The sequence below is a fragment of the Budorcas taxicolor genome, chromosome 4 (genome assembly GCF_023091745.1).
Source record: "Budorcas taxicolor isolate Tak-1 chromosome 4, Takin1.1, whole genome shotgun sequence".
Classification (NCBI taxonomy): Eukaryota; Metazoa; Chordata; class Mammalia; order Artiodactyla; family Bovidae; genus Budorcas; species Budorcas taxicolor.
Window position 1 is genome coordinate 121,029,666 of NC_068913.1, and position 18,699 is coordinate 121,048,364.

Sequence of the window (18,699 nt, forward strand, 5' to 3'; positions counted from 1 at the left end):
CAACCCCGGGCTCTGTCCTGACCATTGTGACACAGCCTCTATGCTGGGGGAACACATAAGACACTTCAAACTACACACAATAAATGACGAGAGGTTCCAAAACAGACGGAGAGGAAGAGGAAACAGACCCTGAGAGTCCTCGCTGCCACAGAAGGCACCGGGAGAGGCCAGGTTCCTGGAAGAACGTCAGGATCTGGAAAGACTGCCCTCTGGAGGCCGCACGGGGGCGTCCCAGGGACATCCAGGCCCAGACTGCTGCAGGCTGGGAGCCCGGCCACATGAATACATACGTAGAGTTCTTCAAACTGTTTCTGAATCTCGCTGTCCATCTCAATGGCGTTAAACCCTGGATGCCGAATAGGAAACGCTTCAACGAACAGCAGTGCAGCATTGGACCGGACTTCTGAGTTTCTGGCCTGGAATGATGAGAGGAGTTTCAGAATCCAAAGAGCTGACAGTCAAAAAGGCGTCAGTGCAGAATCCCTCAAGCAACACTTCTAGTGTCTCAACACAGACACATTCCTATTTACATATGAAAGACAACTGTAACATTTAAACTAGCCAAGCTTGTGAGACCTTCCTTAAATGAAGCCAAACTCCCAGTTCCAAGTCGACAGAGACGTTTCCCTACCTCAAGGTCCACTGTGTCATGAAGAATCAGTCATGTCCTGCCCCCAGACCAGAGTCACCTGCGTTAGAATGACCCGCATGCTCGTCCAACACCTCCTCGCGTGCTGTGACCGTGGCCCCAGTCACCAGCAGGAGGCCCTAAGGGCCAGGAAGGCTCCGCCCAGCTCTGCACACACCACCCCGCCGAGCATGGCGACCCTCCTTCAGCTGGGCATGCAGCACTAGACCCATTCAGATCCCCAGCTTAAGAAAAGCTTTCAATAGAAGCATCGAGTATTCATTCAGAATCTCACGCGTGCTCAGCCTCAAGTCTTACTTTTAGTGCCTGAATCAGAAGATGCTAAACCCCACAGCATGTTAGCATCCTAAACATGGACAGTTAAGAGGCACACCTTTAATCCTCTCCAAAGGATGGGCTTGTATAACTTGTAAAGCATCTCTTCCACTCCCTGCCGAACTTCCTTTTGATGGTGAAAATAACTCAGCACCTAAGAGCCAAGAAAAGAAGAAAAGAACAGTAATATTGGTGTTTTCAAAAAAGCACTTAAGATCCCACTTTGAGCAAACAGGGAGCACAGGCTGCCCCTGCATTCACAAGTCTTGGATGCACAGTTCTTTCTAACAGGAACCACAACAAGAACACACGCTGACAGCTCGGAACACGGCCAGCTCACAAAGGCACCTGTGCTGGAAAGGAAGACCTACAGCCTTGGGCTGCACAAAGGCTCGGGTTCCAGCTCCTACTCACCTACCAATAGCCACAAAGCCTCATAAAAAGACACACCTCTGACCTTCAGGGTCAAATGGAAAAGGAGCCAGCCTGACTGTTCCTATAGCCCATTCTGTCTCTAAAGTGCACTGGCTACAACTGTCTTGTTCTGAGAACCTCTTTCGGGCATTCAGAATGATGCGAAGAGTCAGCCCTTTACACCCACGGGCTCTGCCTCTGCAGACTCCACCAAGCGTGGATAGAAAATATTTGAGGGCAAAAAATTCCAGAAAGGTTCAAAGCAAAGCTTGAAACTGTCACTTGCTGGCAACTGTTTATGTAATAATCACGTCAGATTCACAGCCTCTTACAAGCACTTTCACTGCAACGGGTATACGTGATCCAGAGAGGATGAAAAGTGCTCAGGAAGGCCCTGGGGCATCCATGGATCTGGCTGCCCGATCGCCCGCAGACCTCGAGGGGTGACTGCATCTCAAAGGGGTGTCACTGCCCAGTGATCCTTCCCAGGAGAAACCTGGATGTCAGGTCCCTCCCCAAAGGCACAGACAATCAGAAAACACACTGCTTTAACCAGCCAGGACCTTCCTGCGACTCTTCAGATTCTTGTCCCCAACAACAATCAGTGTTGCCTTTTGTCTTTAATTCACAATTCTTGCAGCCAAAGTTATATTAGTGAAAAATAGAATTTTTTTTATAAATTAGGCTATAAAACAATAGACTTTAAGTGAATGTCAACCAACTTTGCCCTAAAAGAACTACAAATCACCAACTCAATAGACATGAGTTTGAGCAAACTCCGGGAGATAGTCAAGGACTGGGAAGCCTGGAGAACTGGAGCTCATGGCGTTGCAGAGAGTCAGACGTGACCTAGTGACTGAACAGCAGCTGAGAGCTGCAATCTAGGGATCTCCTTTTCTGGCTGCAGACGCTTCATTTAGGAGATTTCAGCCTGTCGTCTGCTTTCTGTGTGCGACGTTAATTGGGTATTAATGGTACTTGCTTCACAGAGAGCTTTTAAACAACTATATGAGGTACAATTCATAAACCGTAAGTCACACTTACCAAGTGTGTAATTCAGTGGGTTTAGTATAGAGCTGTGCAACCATCACTACTATCTAATTTTAGAAGACCTTCATCAACAATAAGGGGATTTCTTACTTTCAAGTGACTTCTAAGGTATTTTCTGAAGCGTCTTTCAACATATCAATAAAATGACTTATCAGGTAAATTCGGTATTTATCAAAAAAAGGATTCAAGCAAGAAGCTATGATATGTTATAAGCAGTGAGAACAATGCCTTGGAGTCCAAGAATACATTTCACTTGAGAAGTGAAACCTGATATTCTGCCTTTCATTCTGGCTGTGCATTCTCCCATAAACCTAACAGACAAGGATACCTGTACTCACCTTCATTTCTTCTACACAACGGAAAGTCAGGTACGAAAAAGCCTTCAGTTATTTGGTAGCAGCAGTAAAGTAACCACATCACAGATATGTACAGTTTAATAAAACACCACTCCTTACAGTTAAGCAGAATCTGAACATTAAATCAGACATGCGAAGTAAATGACCCAAACTATCCACCACTTATGAAGTGCCAGGGACCGTGTGTGCTGGGTGGGGTGGGTGGTGGGGAAGGCACACGGATGTATTTTCATCTCTGGTTCTTTATCTTTGGATAATACAAACTAAATCATCAATAATAAGAAATGTTTTTTATCCATTCAAACTTAATATAGTTCACGCCTACAAATAATGACTCCACTACACAAACAGTAGCAGGCACCTCATCTCTATTCCTCTAGCTTCCTGACACACAGTTGCCCAAACCAGCAGACAGCACAGAGGCCTCGCCTGGGGCAGACACGGCCCCGCACAGCCGACCAGAGCCCCCACGTCCTCCTGCAGGAGCCCCGCTTATCAGACTCCGTCAGAACAACCACCGCACCAACAGCAGACTTGTTCAGTCCGATCATGTACAACATGAGGATAAAACCCACACCCAAATTCTGAGACCACCTTTTAGAAACAAAATTCTATCAAGAGAAACTATCAGAACATTTATCCAATACAGTTTGCAGACTACAAGGTGGAAATGTGGTCTATGAGAGCCAACAGTGAGAGCAGCCTCAGACAGCCTCTTCTTAGAGAGCAGCAGTAGTGGCAGTAAAGAGTGGCGGTTCTGGATGCCTTTATGTCCAGGGACGCAGTCGAAGGCTGTCTGAACGCAGTTCCTATGCCTTAACAACAGGTGTTTGCTTTCCTAACCAAACCTTTGGCGCCAAGGTAGATCTCCCAGAATTCCAAATGTCAAGATTCTGAAAAATTCCTTTAACTGATGCCTGTGAAAGCTTAACAAATTTCACAAAAACAACTCTCTAAAAACAGAAAATATGAGACACAATTTTCAAAAGTGCTGCAAGAGTGTGGCTCACCTTGCGCACTCTGGAGTGCACTGGAGACCTCCGAGGAAGGTGGACACCGTGGTGCATGAAGTCCTGGATGCAGTCGTTCTCGATGGCCTGGAACAGCCGGCAGGAGAGCGTGGGTGAGCGTGCCCCACAGAGAGCGGGGGGGGCACGGCACGAGAGGGCAGGAGAGCACGGGTGAGCGCAGCCTCAGAGAGAGCGGGGTGGGGGGGGGGCACGGCGGAGAGGGCAGGAGAGCATGGGTGAGCGCGCCCCCACATGGCACGCGAGCCTGGATCAAGCCAGAGAGGGCTCAGAGACAAAGGTGGGTCTGGGAGCACCCCTCCTGACTCATCTGATAATCTCAGAAAACTGGATCTGTTCCAAGAGTTTACCTCACCCCCCGCCCAAGAACTCACACTGAACTGCCTCTAAGGTGGGGGCCAGGATTCCAAACTGACAGAAACAGACGTCTCGCAGGCAACCCAGGCGAGGGGCAGCACAGGCAGTTCCCAGGACTCCACGGCAGTAGGGAAGGACCCGAGGGAGACTCGTTACTAACATTTACCTTGTCTCCACTAACTGAGAATGCTCCCTGAGGCTACCCCTCGGTTTCAGCGTGACTCCTGTGGGAACCACGCTGCCCGACCTGTGATCACACAGGAGGTTCACGGCACCACCAGCCAGGCATCTGGGCCACAGAAGTTGACCCTTGAGAGCTAACCACCAGAACACGGGCATTCTGCAACTGACCAGGTTTGCCAACATGTCAATGGCAGAGATTTCTTCAAAGAGAAGAAGGCTTTAAATGACGTAACAAGCAAATGCCACTGGGAGACTTGTTGGATCCTGACTTCAAAATGAAGACATTCTTAACAAAGCAGAGAAGTTCAAATATTAGTACAGGGCTTCCCTGGTGGCTCAGATGGTAAAGAATCTGCCCACAGTGCAGGAGACCTGGCTTCGATCCCTGGGTCAGGAAGATCCCCTGGAGAAGGAAATGGCAACCCACTCCAGCACTCTTGCCTGGAGAATCCCATGGACAGAGGAGCCTGGCGGACTGTTGGCTCTTAGGGGTCACAAAGTAAGCATGATGATGGCGCTGTACAACCAGGCCTTCTAGAGAGGACGCATCCTGAAGTGCACAGGAGTAAGGCGTCACATCCGGAGTTTGCTTTAAAAACTTGAAGGGACAGAGGGAATGAAGTGACACTGAGACGCATACATTTCTGGTACTAATTTGGTGCAGACCTAAACAGTTACATTTAAATCACAAACTCCTATTTTCAAATCACTGCTAGAGAAAAGGGGGAACAAAAACTCCTTCCTGAGAACTGTTTCATGAACTATAGAGCAATGCAAAAAATGCATAAGAACATCCTGGTTCTGCCAGGTCCCCAAAAAACTATGCACTGAGAAACTATTGTAGAATCTGTCTACAGGGACACGGGAATGGTAAGTTCTTGTTTCCCAGAAGCAGACAGCAGTGATAACTGACAGCATATTTAACTGAAGTGCAAGCCGGGCAAGAGAGGAGAATGTACAGAAATAAACTACAAACACGGGTGGTTAGCCTCCCCTCGGCCCCCGACACCGGTCCAGGGCCTGCTTCCCCAGGAGAAAAGCCCCCTTTACTCTCAGAAGGAAAAAAACACATCTAAGAACCTAGTGTGAGAAAAACGTAAGGGATGTCAGACATTTTCTTTTGATTTTTTTCCAAAAGAGCCTATGACTGTTTAATTGTGAATTACACAGCCAGTAGGTAGGTATTACAGTCATTAAAGGTTATAAGCCTGATTCAGACAAACACCTTTAAATTCTCAAATTGTGTTGCTGAAGAGATGGCCTGAGTCTCCCAAGGAGAACTGGCCAACAGAAACACAACATCAGCCACAAATGCAGTTTTAAGCCTCCCAGTGGCCACACTAAAAACAGAAAAAAAAGGCCAACTTACTTTAATAATATATCTTGTTTAGCCCAATTATCCAACACACTATCATTTCAACATGCAATTAATATTCTTTTTAAAATATCCATGAGATACTTTATATTCTTCTTTTTCCAGACTGTCTTGCAAATCTGGTGAGTTTCTTACACTTACAGCCCGTCTCAGCTTGGACTGGCCACGTTTCAAAGGCCCAGCAGATATACGTGGTCGGACACTGCAGGTCCAGAGCTGCCAAAATGCGCAAAAGCCTTGGTTCCACTCAAGCTGCAGGTCGTGGGGAGGGAGGGACATCCTGAGGCGGTGCTTGGTGTGGGCGTGACCGAGTAGCTGTGGATGACACCACGCCTGCGCCATGTGGACGCTCACTGTGAGCTTTGGCTTGACAGACAGGCACGAACGGGTTTCAAACAGCCCTAGTGTGGCTATTTATTTAGTAACCAGAACACAATGAAAATGTGCTAACCTTTCATAAAACAAAAAGGAAATACCTCCATTATTTTCCCTGAAGCCTTTTTCCAAGCTCTGAAATAAATTTCCGCAATGTGTACCATCAAAGATCTGGGAAAAAAAAAAATTTAATGCAAATTTGAAGAATTATATTTTTCACATGTATCATTTCAGGCAGTCTCCTCTCCCAGGGAAGAAGACACTGTTTTATACTAGTGCTTCCCAAAGTAGAGACAGGTTGTCTGCCTGGAGCAGGAAGCAGAAACTAGTCTGGAGAAGGACTGAGATGTCAACTTCTTCCTCCTCAGTCACTGCTTCCCCAGAACTTCACTATTTTCTGTGAAACTATGAAACGTACGCCCAGAACCAAATTCTTAAGTAAAAAACTTTAAAGATAAATTTATAATAAGAACTATAAATATAAAAAGTTTAAATACAAATACACTTTAATTTGGAGTCATTCTAGACTAATTAGCTCAGGTACAGGGAATCCTAAAATACCAGGTTTCACATAGACTCATAATGAGGAAAATCTGACTCAACCCAAATATTGTGCAAATGAGGGGAGAGGAGGGAGCAGCATTCCAGTGAACAATCAGAGAGCCAGCACTGAGTCCCAGCTGAGTTCTCACACAGCCGCCTGACGGGATAGAGGATCTGAAAATTCCAGGGCAGGTTAAGCACTTGACCTCGAATGCGGCAAACAGCTCCCAACACTGCCAGGGCCCAGAGGCTGGGGAATCGGTAGAGGGCCCCTCCTCGGGGGCTCCTCCACCACCCACACAGCTCCGCCTTAGGGAGATCGAAGTGTGCGCACAGACCCAAAGGACCAGACGTTCCAGCCACATGAACTTTACTACGACTGAGGCTGAGATGGAACCGGTGAATAATCTATGTAAAGAATTACCACTAAGTAAAGTCTTAATTTCAATGTCACTACTGAAAAAGAACGGCTTCCTATAGCAAGGAAAATAAGTATTCAGTAATACCACAGTACATGATAAATAAGAAGAGAGAGTTTCTAAAGCTGCTAATCATCATCACCATGCTAGTCACTCGGTCATGTCTGACTGTGACGTGACCCCACAGACTACGGCCCAGCAGGCCCCTCTGTCCATGGGGCTCTCCAGGCAAGAACACTGCAGTGGGTAGTCACTCCTTTCTCCAGGGGGTCTTCCCGACCCAGGGATCGAACCCACGTCTCCTGCACTGCAGGCGGATTCTTTACCAGCTGAGCCCCCAGGGCAGCCCCTAAACGTTGACCTGACCAAAGTCAGGTCAAGTAGAAACTTTCAAAACCAGACTAAGCACAAAATGCTACTTGTTTTTCATACTTACTTTGGTAGTCCCTGTAACTGGTTTTTAATGGCCCCATGAATCATTTTAATGAAATTTATATTCCAATTGAAGAGAGAACTAAGAAATCTTCTTCCCTATAAATTAAAAATAGAATGTGATGTTACAATTGCAACCAAATAAAAAGTCCCCAGTAACTAAAAACAAACAGGTCTTTGAAAGCGTAGTGACTAGTGCTGAAGCTCGCTGCTCCCGACAAAGGGAGCACCCGTACTTCTAACCCGGAAGCTGCACGCTGCAGCGGCGGGGCCCGCGCGGGGCAGCAGGGCAGGCGGGGCCGCACACTCTGGTGCGAGCAGCAGGGCCATCAGGCCTCGACAGGCAGGGTTAACAGCATGTACTGGAAATAAGTTGCCAGTGGAGTCCAGAAGAGGCTTGCCACTGAGCTAGAATGGCTGGAGACTGGCCTGACCAAATCAGTAACTGGCCAGGGAGCTAGCTCAGCCGCCCTAGACTTAAGAGAGGCCCAAAGGCTAGCGAGAGGGCTCTAACACACACGTGTACGTCTAAGTGCTCATTCGGTATCATGCCCAAGTCTTCGCAGCTCCACAGACCACAGCCCGCCAGGCTGCTCTGTCCGTGCGGTTTCCCGTGGAAAAATACTGGGATGGCTGCCCTTTCCTCCTCCAAGGGATCTTTCCATCCCAGGGATCGCACCCACATCTCTTGCACGAGCAGGCAGATTCTTTACCACTTGAGCCACCTGGGAAAGACCATGTACATCTATGTTTGCATCTGTGTGTGTGCGTGTGTGTGTTCAACAAGTGCACTTCACCCACTGCTGTGTGTAATTCCATGGACAGAGGAGCCCAGCGGGCTACAGTCCATGGGGTTGCAAACAGCTGGACGCAACTGAGCGGCGAACACACGCCCACGTATAAGTCAATATAAAGTGTGTCTGAATCCACTCTATACTTTACTCTCCCAAACTTCACAACTGCCCTGGGCGCCCAGGGCAGAGGCCCAGCGTCTCTCCAACAATGACGACGTCAGAGCAGCAGCGGCAGTCAGTGTATCTCCCGTCACCCGGGCACCGAGGGCCCCGTGAAAGGCCGAGGGTGCCCCCGAGGGGACCCTGGGAGGTGGCGGCCGCTATTCCTACACCGCAGAAGGAAACACTGAGACTGTACGGTGTATGATCAAGGCGACCTACCACCTGTTCAGTGGACACCAGGGGTCAGCCTTTCTGAACCCCAGAGCTGAAGGTTTCGGCCACTGTGGGCAGCAATCAGGTCCAGCCGTTCGGTGCCACCAGTGAGAGGGTGCATGGGGAGCAGGCACGCTGGGGTCAAAGCCTGCCCTGCCCCACCGTGAGTGTGAGGCCTGAGCAAGTTCCTCAGGGGGCCCTCTTCCTCTGCGAGGTCCTTCCCAACACCTCCTTCGGGGACGGGTGACCGCTGCCCCCTTTTGCCTCAAATCATGTCCGCCAGGCCATAAGCAGTCAGAAACAGGGCTATATGCTATATCAAAAACAACATGCTTTGCATCCCAACATGGAAATACAGTCAATCTAAAAAGACCAGTCAATCTTAAAGGAATAACCCTGATTATCCATTGGAAGGACTGATGCTGAAGCTCCAATACTTTGGCCACCTAATGCGAACAGCCAACTCACTGGAAAAGAGCCTGATGCTGGGAAAGAATGAGGGCAGGAAGAGAAGGGGGTGACAGAGGAGATGGTTAGATGGTATCACTGACTCAATGGACGTAAGTTTGAGCAAACTCTGGGAGACACTGAAGGACACGGAAGCCTGGCGTGCTGCAGTCCATGGGGTCGCAAGGGGTCAGACATGACTGAGTGACGAAACAATGACCAAAAAGACTACAGAGGGGCTTCCCTGGGGGCTCAGTGGTAGCAAATCCGGCTGCCAGTGCAGGGGACACCAGCTCGATCCCCACTCCAGGAAGACCCCATGCCATGCGGCAGCCAAGCCCGCGCCCCACAGCCGCTGAGTCTGCTCTGGAGCCCACGCTCTGCAGTAACAGAAGCCACCGCCGCGACGGTCCCGCCGCTGCAGCCGGAGAGCCGAGCAGCAGCAGAGCCCCAGGGGAGCCGGGACAAAGACAACTTTTCTATTTAATCTAAACCTCTGCCCAAAATCACAACAAATTATTTGAGGCTCATGTTCGCAGCGCTTCTTAAAAAAATAAATAAAGTAAAACAAGTACAGCAAACTCTAAAGATAACAGATGAGCATGTCCAAGAGAGCTAGGCAAGCCACTCTGTAATTTCAATTCTCTAATAGCCACATTAATAAAAGTAAGAAAGATTAAATTAACTTTAATAATGTATTTATGTAATCTAACATATCAAAAGTGTTATTTAAATATGTAATAAATACACAAAAATTATTAATGTGATATTTAACTTTCTTTTTCCATATCAAGTTTCAAATGCCTACGTATTTCACATTTAAGGCCACAGCTGGACTGGCCATACTTCATGTGCTTGGTAGCCGAGTGTGGGAGTGGCCACTGGTGGACAGTGGGGCACTGGGCCAGGAGCCTCGCTTTGGATTTACTGATGGGTATGAAAAACCAAGAACCTTATTATGATAGCTTTGAGTTATATGCCAATTAACCCGGAATTAGGGCAGAAGGCCAGATCTGATCCATGGGGAAGTGCCTTCTCAACCTTATTTTTAGTCATTTTTAATTTAAAATGCAATCATGGCTCCCCCAGGATTCACACAGCCACCTGTTACCATCTCCTTTAATGATGAAATACACAATGACTTGTAAAATGTTTGCTTAACACTGTCATGCAGTAAATATGAATTGCAACAAATATAATAGCTCTTGACAGTTAAGCTGGCCCTTTTATTAAGACACTGAGCATGGTGCAAACAGCAAACTCACAAACTTAGGAAAAACTTCCATCAAAAAGCAGCTCACAGGGCTTTCCTGGCGCTCCAGTGGGTAAGAATCCGCCTACCAACGCAGGGAACATGGGTTCGCTCCCTGGTCCAGGAAAACCGCACATGCTGTACCCCAACTTAGACCGTGCTCCACAATAAGAGAAGCCCTGAGAACCCCACACATTGCAGCGAAGAATGGCCCCTGCACGCAGCAAAGACGACTCGGCACAGTCAGAAAATAAATTAATTTTTTTAAAAGCAGTTCACAAACACACCAAGATGAAAAACCACTTGCCTCTTCTTTTTTGATGTAATTGACATTTATGAAGCACTCAAGCAGCATGTCTTTAATTTCTCTACTTTCTTCCAAATGATAATCAAAGCAATATAAAGCCTGATGGATACGCCACAGCCGACATATGTCTGCACCCTGGGGATGACAGGGAAAGAAAATCAACTAATTTTTTTTTTTTTTTAATAACGGGTAAGGCCACATTTCAAATTAACTATGAGACTATTTTATGTCATCAAAAAAGAAAAAAATGACAGGAGAAAACATTTTAAAATTTGCAAACAAAGCTCCAGAGAACATTTTCCTAAAACCCAGGCAAAAGCAAGCAGCGATGCTGACAGCCAGCCTGCGCACCATTTTATGCACCAGCGAGGAGGTGAGCCTGCGCTGAGCCACGCCAGGCCACGGAGTGACTGCCACAGGACTGCGCCGCCAGGAAACAGACCGTGAACGTTCTTAACTGGAAACGTAATCAGCCCGTGTGGCTGGTGGCTACTGTGGTAAACGGCACAAGTGCAGACGTTTAAATAAAGTCTTGATTTTAAAGGTGAACAAGGATGGCAGGGAAAATGGATTTTAAAAAGGGAAACCAAGGATGGCTTATGGATAAGTTCTGACACAAACAGTGAGTTTTCAATCACTCCTATGCCCAGCAGGGAGTCGGAGTGCGAGCTGAGGATACGGTTTCTGCCGTGAAATTGACTGCTCCTTGGAGGCCACCGTGGGACAGTCTGTTCCATGGGAGGTAAGAACAGGATCAGCTGCAAGGTATGTAGAAAGCTGTTGGCAATGTGTACCAAGAGCTCCAAGTTCAAACCCACTGACCTACAGATTTCACTTGTAGGAATCTGTGACAAGTCAGCAAAGATGTAGAGGGAGGGCAAAGAGAAACCCCAAGATCCCTCAACTGACAAGGGTTGCCTTGGCAGTGGAATTACTGATGATTTTTGTTTTTTTCAGTTTTCCCTCTTCATTTGCCCAGTTTTCTAAGATGAACAGAAGTATCTGCTGTTGTTTGATCAGGGGAGAAAACTGCTCTTTCTCTGGATCTCTGAGTTGCATGCCAAGGACTGAAGGATGTGTGATATCCTGCACTCGCCATGCTTCCTGCGGGCCCGCCCAAGCGTCCGCAGGCCTGGGCTGCAGTCTACAGCCCCGCCCCGGCTGCCCTCCTGCCCACCCACTCGGGTTGGCAGGCTTTCCCTGACACGCCCCCGCTCAGTCCTCCCTGGAGCAGTTCCCATCGAGGGGACAGCCTTCCGTAGGCCACACACCAAGGAAGACGGGGAGAGAGTCTGTGCACAACGCACACACGTGGAGCTCGGCCCACCCTTGACGGCCCACCTCTGAGCATCACCCAGGGAAAACCCCGACTGGGAGCCACCATGCCAGGCCTCTCTCGATCAGAGATGACTCCTAACTGGAATAAGCGTGTGCACTTCTCAGCAAAGCGCAGCGTGTACTGCAGAAAGGGAACGCACTGTCCTCGTCCTGAGACTCCTCCGCAGCAGCATGACGAAGGCGGTCTTGCCCATGTTCTCCTTGGCGGGCAGGCCTCTCTCCCACCACTTCACGCACAGGTCCTGGATGGAGCCCTGTAGCACTCGCTCACCCTCTGGCAGCGCGTACAAAATTCCTGCAACAGAGCAGCCGCTGCACAGTGAGTGCGTGCAGGGAACCGGGGCCAGTCCAGATCCGGCCCAGACGAGCACGCGACTCACAGTGCGCCCAGCAGACACTGGCGTGACTCACCAAGACTTCTACCCCGTTTACAGCATACAAACAATGCCAACGGAAACACTGTCCCACCGCTGCTGTAACAGCGGACCCAACAGAGCAGGAAATCTCAGAAGACCAAGAGGCCCTATCGCCCAAACTCCTAGCGATGAGCGCTCCATACCCGAGCGCAGGGACACCCATGGCAACACTCAACGGCTGAGCCAGGGCAGGCCGAGTGACCAGCTACCCCACAACTACGCCTCAGCTCACTGGTGAAAAATAGTAAAAGCAACTATTATAATGAATAGAAAAGCTGTAGTGCTGTTATTAACAAAAGAGCTCAAGAACTAAATTAAAATACTGACAGTGTGCTCGTAACTATAATCCAGACATCTGAAAGCCATTACTCTAAAGCGAAATTCCTGAATTAATGGGGAATTTCATGTTTGGAGACTGAGGATGAACTGGTGGTAACAGCCACAAGCATCTGCGAGCTCCTTTCATACTGACCGGGGTAATCTTAATAAGAGACATTAATTCCACACAAGAATTCTGAATAAGAGAGAGCATACTAAACAGATACATAAGCCAAGTGGCTCTAGTTTCTGTGTGAAATGAAAATGCCAGTGAGAATTTGATGACAAACTCTGATTAGGGAACTAATCAGATTCACACAGTGGGAGGTAAGGGTACCTGTGAGATTTTTCTTAAAAAAAAAAAAAAAAATCACTCAAAGTTATCTTTGCACCTTTTATAGCTATAATTTCATTCAAATATTATATAATCAGATCTTCTCATAAATTCATACTAGTGTTCCTACTAAATTAATAACTGTCACTTCACAGTTTACTTAAAATTTAGAGTACCAACTTAGGAACATTTGAGCAGGAGGAGTCAACACCTGCTCCCCAGGTTATACTCATGACACAATTAAGAGAGGAAAAGGCAGTGTCACGGGTACTGGGCTTCCTTGAACTGCTGGGCGGGAAATCACCAGCTGAGGAACGTGCAACGACTGCTTCCCCTTTATCAGCTCTTATTGGTCCTGAAGGTTCAAATAAGATATTTGTAAAAAACCTCTAAACAGCAATCAGTTGTCCAGTAATGCACATTTTCACCATCTGAAACATTTATATGTGGCTCAAATGAAATAATTACTCAGGACAGCCCCTAAAGGAATGCTCCTTTGCTTGTTTTTTCCAGCTGAAGTACAAGAGCCCTGCTTCTCCACTGCTGGGGGCTTCCCTTTATTGTGTCACTCAGACACAGCACTCATTCACACCCCACGTTACTGCAAAGTCAACTTACCATTTAATATAACAGCACATTCCAGTAAGGCTTCATAGTTCTCTCTTTCATTTATTACTGACACAGAAGCAAGAATCACAGATGTAATTGCATGGATTATTTCTATGTTTCTATGCTATAAGTAAAAAAATAAATAAATAAAATTTAATTTTAAATGTAAAACTTACTAAATTTATGAAAATAAAGCCACACTTGACACTTATTCTAAAAAGTTAGTTAAAGCTGAACACAGGTCAGCAGTTTGAAAAGAGCAACCCTGAATACTAGGTAAATAATGGTAGGATCAAAAAAGGTATAATTACATTAAATAGACTTCTGGTACTCTCGTCTTCTAACTTTAATTTTAACCATGTAAAATTCAATTATACACAATAAACAATTACTTTTTTAACAAGAAAAAGGAAATTTATCTTTGAAGGACGAGGGTTACCATTTTTGAACCCTGCTCTGCTTTCAGACTGTCTTCACTGGGGGCTTTTGCTGCCTGCCACCCCTCCACTGGGCTCTCCAACAACACGTCTATTAGCAAATTCTTGAGCCTTTGCCATAGTTCTTCTTTCTGCTTCCTTGATAATTCATCTATCAACTCATTTAGGTTGAACGGGTCACAAGTATCATTCTGCAAAATAAACAGCAACTGTTACATTTCAAATACAAGAGAACAGTTCTATCTTCCTTATAATGGCATCAAAAGAAATTTATGTGCTAATAACTAAGTTTGAAATTCGAGAGTCGGGCTGTAGTTTTTGAAATCCAGTCCTAAAAGGGCAAAGTACAGGAATGATTAGACAGAAAGCAGAAGATTCCTCTGCCCCTAGTCAGTCCCCTTCACCCCCTTAGCAAAACTGCCCCCCACACCAATCCACCCAGATGTCCTCCGTCTCCAGGCCTGAAATCTGGTTACATAAGAGCCACAATAGTAATAATACGGCCATGCCAAGGACTGCAAGCTGATTTTCTGGTCCCCAGCCAGTCTTGGGCCCCAACTTTGTCCCTGTATCCAACCTGGCACAACCTGAGCACCACTACAGCCACAGGAAGGGACTATAACTCTTTGAATAAAATAAAAGCCAATGAGGCCATACTGATAATAAATAGTAGCCAATAACTGGGCTTCCCCAGGGGCTCAGCAGTGAAGAATCTGCCTACAGTGCAGGAGATGCAGACGACGTAGGTTGGATCCCTCGGTCAGGAAGATCCCCTGGAGGAGGGCATTACAACCCACTCCAGTATTCTTGCCTGCAGAATCTCACAGACAGAGGAGCCTGGCGGGCTGCAGTCCACAGCATCACAAAAAGTCAGACACAAATGAAGCAACTGAGCATGCTCACACAGCCAATAACTTATCAATAACTAACTAATGGCACTGGCATGCTGTTAGAAGCAATAAATAAACAGCAGCAGTTTGGGACTGGAAAATCACAGTTTGTAGTGAGCACAGTAATAATTGATTCAGGCAAGAAACCACAACTATGAATATATTTTAAAGATATTGTGAAATACACATATGGAAAAGTGCACCAAGTGTGACTGTAGGTAAATAAACAAAGCCACGTGTCTCCACCACCCCTCCAGGGCTGCCGCCCTCCCTCCCCGTTTCTTCAGCATTTATGGTAATTACTGCAGTGCTTTTCTTGATAACGTCACCACCGTCTGCATCCATAAACCATGTCCTGTAAATAGGTCTATTTTCCACTTGGCAGAGAATTGGGTCACAGGGTCTCTGTTCTTTCATATCTTGCTTCTCTTGCCCAACATTATTTAGTGACGCTCATCCATACACTGCATGTCATTATAGTTCATTTAGTTTCATTTCATTTCCATTGTAGTGTTGTTTTTACTTTTGTAGAGCTTTCCATTGCATAAACATAACAAAATATATTTATCCATTCGTCTGTTGATCATCATTTAGTTGTTTCTGGGTTTGGGGTATTTCACAAAAACACTGCAAAAAACATTGTTTTACATGGCTCTTATTTAAGGACTAAATAAAGAATGGATTGCCAACTGAAAAGTCTGTATACATTCACCTCTATCAGTTGAATAGGTATTTGTTACTCTAAACAGTGTAGCAGTCTCCATATCCCCAGCAGTGATGAAATTCTCAAATATGCCACGTCTCCCCAACACGTAGTACTTTCAGTCTGGCGGGAGACAGCAGTATTTCATCTTTTCGTTTTTTCCTAAGGGCAGAAGCTGGATGAGGAGAAAAGAACTGACCTAGTCTCAGCTTACTTCCCTGCAGCATGCGTGCATGGTCAGTCGCTTCGTGTCTGGGACTCCATAGACGGTAGCCCGCCAGGCTCCTCTGTCCATGGGACTTCCCAGGCAAGAATGCTGGAGTGAGCTGTCACTTCCTCCTCCAGGGGATCTTCCCCACCCCGGGATCGAGCCCGCGTCTCCTGTGTCTCCTGCACTGGCAGGTGGATTCTTTACCACTGAGCCACCTGGGAAGCCCATTTCCCCACAGATCACTTGTTAACTACAAAAATGGGACCACTAACGCACCAGCAATGACACAAATCAACACCACGCGCCTCACCAAGGAGGCCGTGACGCCACTTACACACCAGCCCCTGCATATGCACAAATGAGCAAACAAGGGCAGCGGAAGGGCAGGCCTCAGAGCAGCTGCCTCACGCTTCCAGACTGTCAGTCACAGAGGTGGGGGCCGTGGCACTCTGGAGTGAAGAGACTCGCGAGGCAGGGCAGCGGAACAAGGCCACCTCTCCATCCCAGCCCCACCAGCCTCCTCCCCGCGGGCCCGTCCGCGTGGCCCAGGGCTCTCTGTCTCCCACTGCTTTTGTCCAGAGCTCTCCCAGCCCCACCAGCCTCCTCCCCGCGGGCCCGTCCGCGTGGCCCAGGGCTCTCTGTCTCCCACTGCTTTTGTCCAGAGCTCTCCCCCGCAACCTCCACGCAGTTCCTCGCTGTCACTGCTCTGGCTTTCACTGCATGATCAGAACGAGTGAGGCAAGTGCCATGCGCCCCGAGGGCACAGACTCTAGAGTCGGGGCCCTAAAGCGGGGGTCCTGCAGAGTCGGTCCTAGGCCTTTCTCCTGTTACACTGCATAGATGATCCCACGCACCCCAGCCGGAGCTGACGCCCCCGAGCCTGCCTCCAGCCCAGAGCTGCTCCTGCCTCCAGGCCTGCCCCTCCACCTCCTCCTGCATGCCTCTCACACGTGCGTCCTGGAGCCTCTCAGCACGTCCCACGTGAGCCATCTCCTCCCTCAAGCTGGCCTTCTTCCCACTTAGGACCTCGCTGAACGAACGAGGTCCTTTCCTTCGTGTTCAAAGGAATATTCCCAAAAGGTGAGTCTTCTCTTTCTGTCTTTCTCTCTCTTTCATCCTTTTGCACACAGGTCACTCTCTGCTTAAAAGTCCCTGTTCCTCTCAGGACAGTCTCAACCCCTCAGAATGGTCGAGGCCTCATTCCAAGTGCCACCTCTTGCCTTCTTCCTCAGCTGGTGTTTTTACACCATACATCTCTAAGTTCAAGCACAAGGCACTTCTCCAGTCTTCAGAGTTAGCCCTGTTGGTTAGCACAGCCCTCCTCCATCCCCTCTCTGACTGGTTAACTTATTTCACCTTTTAGATCTTTGGTTCCACAGCCTTTTCATCAGGATGGGAAACATTCCATGTCTAAATCTGGGTCCCTCTACGCCTCTGCCCCAGTTTAGCCCTTCAGTTCAGTTCAGTTCAGTCGCTCAGTTGTGTCCGACTCTCTGCGACCCCATGAATCGCAGCACGCCAGGCCTCCCTGTCCATCACCATCTCCCGGAGTTCACTCACACTCACATCCATCGAGTCAAGGATGCCATCCAGCCATCTCATCCTCTGTCGTCCCCTTTTCCTCCTGCCCCCAATCCCTCCCAGCATCAGAGTCTTTTCCAATGAGTCAACTCTTCGCATGAGTTTAACCCTTACCCTGCTGTATTTACACACCTGGTTTCACCACAACACGTAAATAACCTAAGGATAAAAAAAGGATGTCTTCCTCACGATGCCATGCATACCACAGGAGATCAATAAACATTTAAGTAAGTAATCAGAAACATCTTGTGTTACACCACTTAGCATCCTCACAACAACCCTCTTAAAGCAAACAGGAAACACTTTTTGTGAGTAGTTGCCCATCGGCAGATCTAATTGTGTATAGTTTTGCTTTACTTTTTTAAATACACCTTGGTCCATAGAGATTCACTGAAATGACTACATTTCACCTGTGGATATAATGATTTTAGCAAAACGTCTTATATTAACAGTCAAGATCACAATTAAGCTAAACATAAAACTTACATCAAGTTGAATGAATTGCAAAAATTTTCCAATCAGCTCCTTAGACACTGCTTGTATGAATGTCTCACGTTTTTCCATAGCAGATCAAACTGTTTTTCATATGGCATTTATTCTGCAACACTAGTAAAAAAACACAATCATAGTTAGTATCCAAAACTGCAAGAAAATCCATACACTACCTGTGATGGACACTTTCTAACAATATTCTGACGTAAACAAGCTATAACATCTAAAAAATAACTTTACCAAGGAGGAAAGGGATTGACATATACACACTACTGGATATGAAAAGGTAACTAGTAAGAGCCTAATTATAGCACTGGGGGATCTACTCAACGCTCTGTAATGACATATATGGGAAAGAATCTAAAAGAGAGTGGATAAGTGCACAATTGATCCCGTACAGCAGAAACTAACACAACACTGTAAATCAACTATATCGATAAAAAATAATTAAAAATAACTTCCTTCTTATCTTCACTGAGAACAGTATCAACATAACATCATGTTTTTATTGATTGTTAATGAAGTTACCAACTAAGGAAAGAGAAATCCAACAGCTCTAGGAGGCTCACCTCTCTCCCTTTCTAGGACCTTCACAAGATGCTCCTTCAGGTCTGAGGCAGCTCAGCAAAGAACAGACGGAGCCGAGCTGCTAACGCCTCAAGACTCTCCTTCCTCAAGCACCATTCCTGCATCCCGAAA

The 18,699-nt window shown here is 47.2% G+C and overlaps 1 protein-coding gene across 1 annotated transcript in view; it reads right to left on the minus strand.

The window, feature by feature from the left end:
• Nucleotides 1–18,072, minus strand: part of NCAPG2 (non-SMC condensin II complex subunit G2) — a 67,727-nt gene extending 49,655 nt beyond the window's left edge. Inside the window, exons 1-10 of the mRNA XM_052638858.1 lie at nt 17,995–18,072; nt 14,126–14,314; nt 13,696–13,810; nt 12,150–12,304; nt 10,672–10,806; nt 7,501–7,595; nt 6,204–6,273; nt 3,795–3,881; nt 1,023–1,118; nt 291–416 (exon numbers count right to left, since the gene is read on the minus strand). Of these exons, the coding sequence (XP_052494818.1) occupies nt 291–416; nt 1,023–1,118; nt 3,795–3,881; nt 6,204–6,273; nt 7,501–7,595; nt 10,672–10,806; nt 12,150–12,304; nt 13,696–13,810; nt 14,126–14,314; nt 17,995–18,072 (1,146 nt within the window). The remainder of the gene's footprint in view (nt 1–290; nt 417–1,022; nt 1,119–3,794; nt 3,882–6,203; nt 6,274–7,500; nt 7,596–10,671; nt 10,807–12,149; nt 12,305–13,695; nt 13,811–14,125; nt 14,315–17,994) is intronic.
• Between the last annotated feature and the right edge of the window lie 627 nt (nt 18,073–18,699).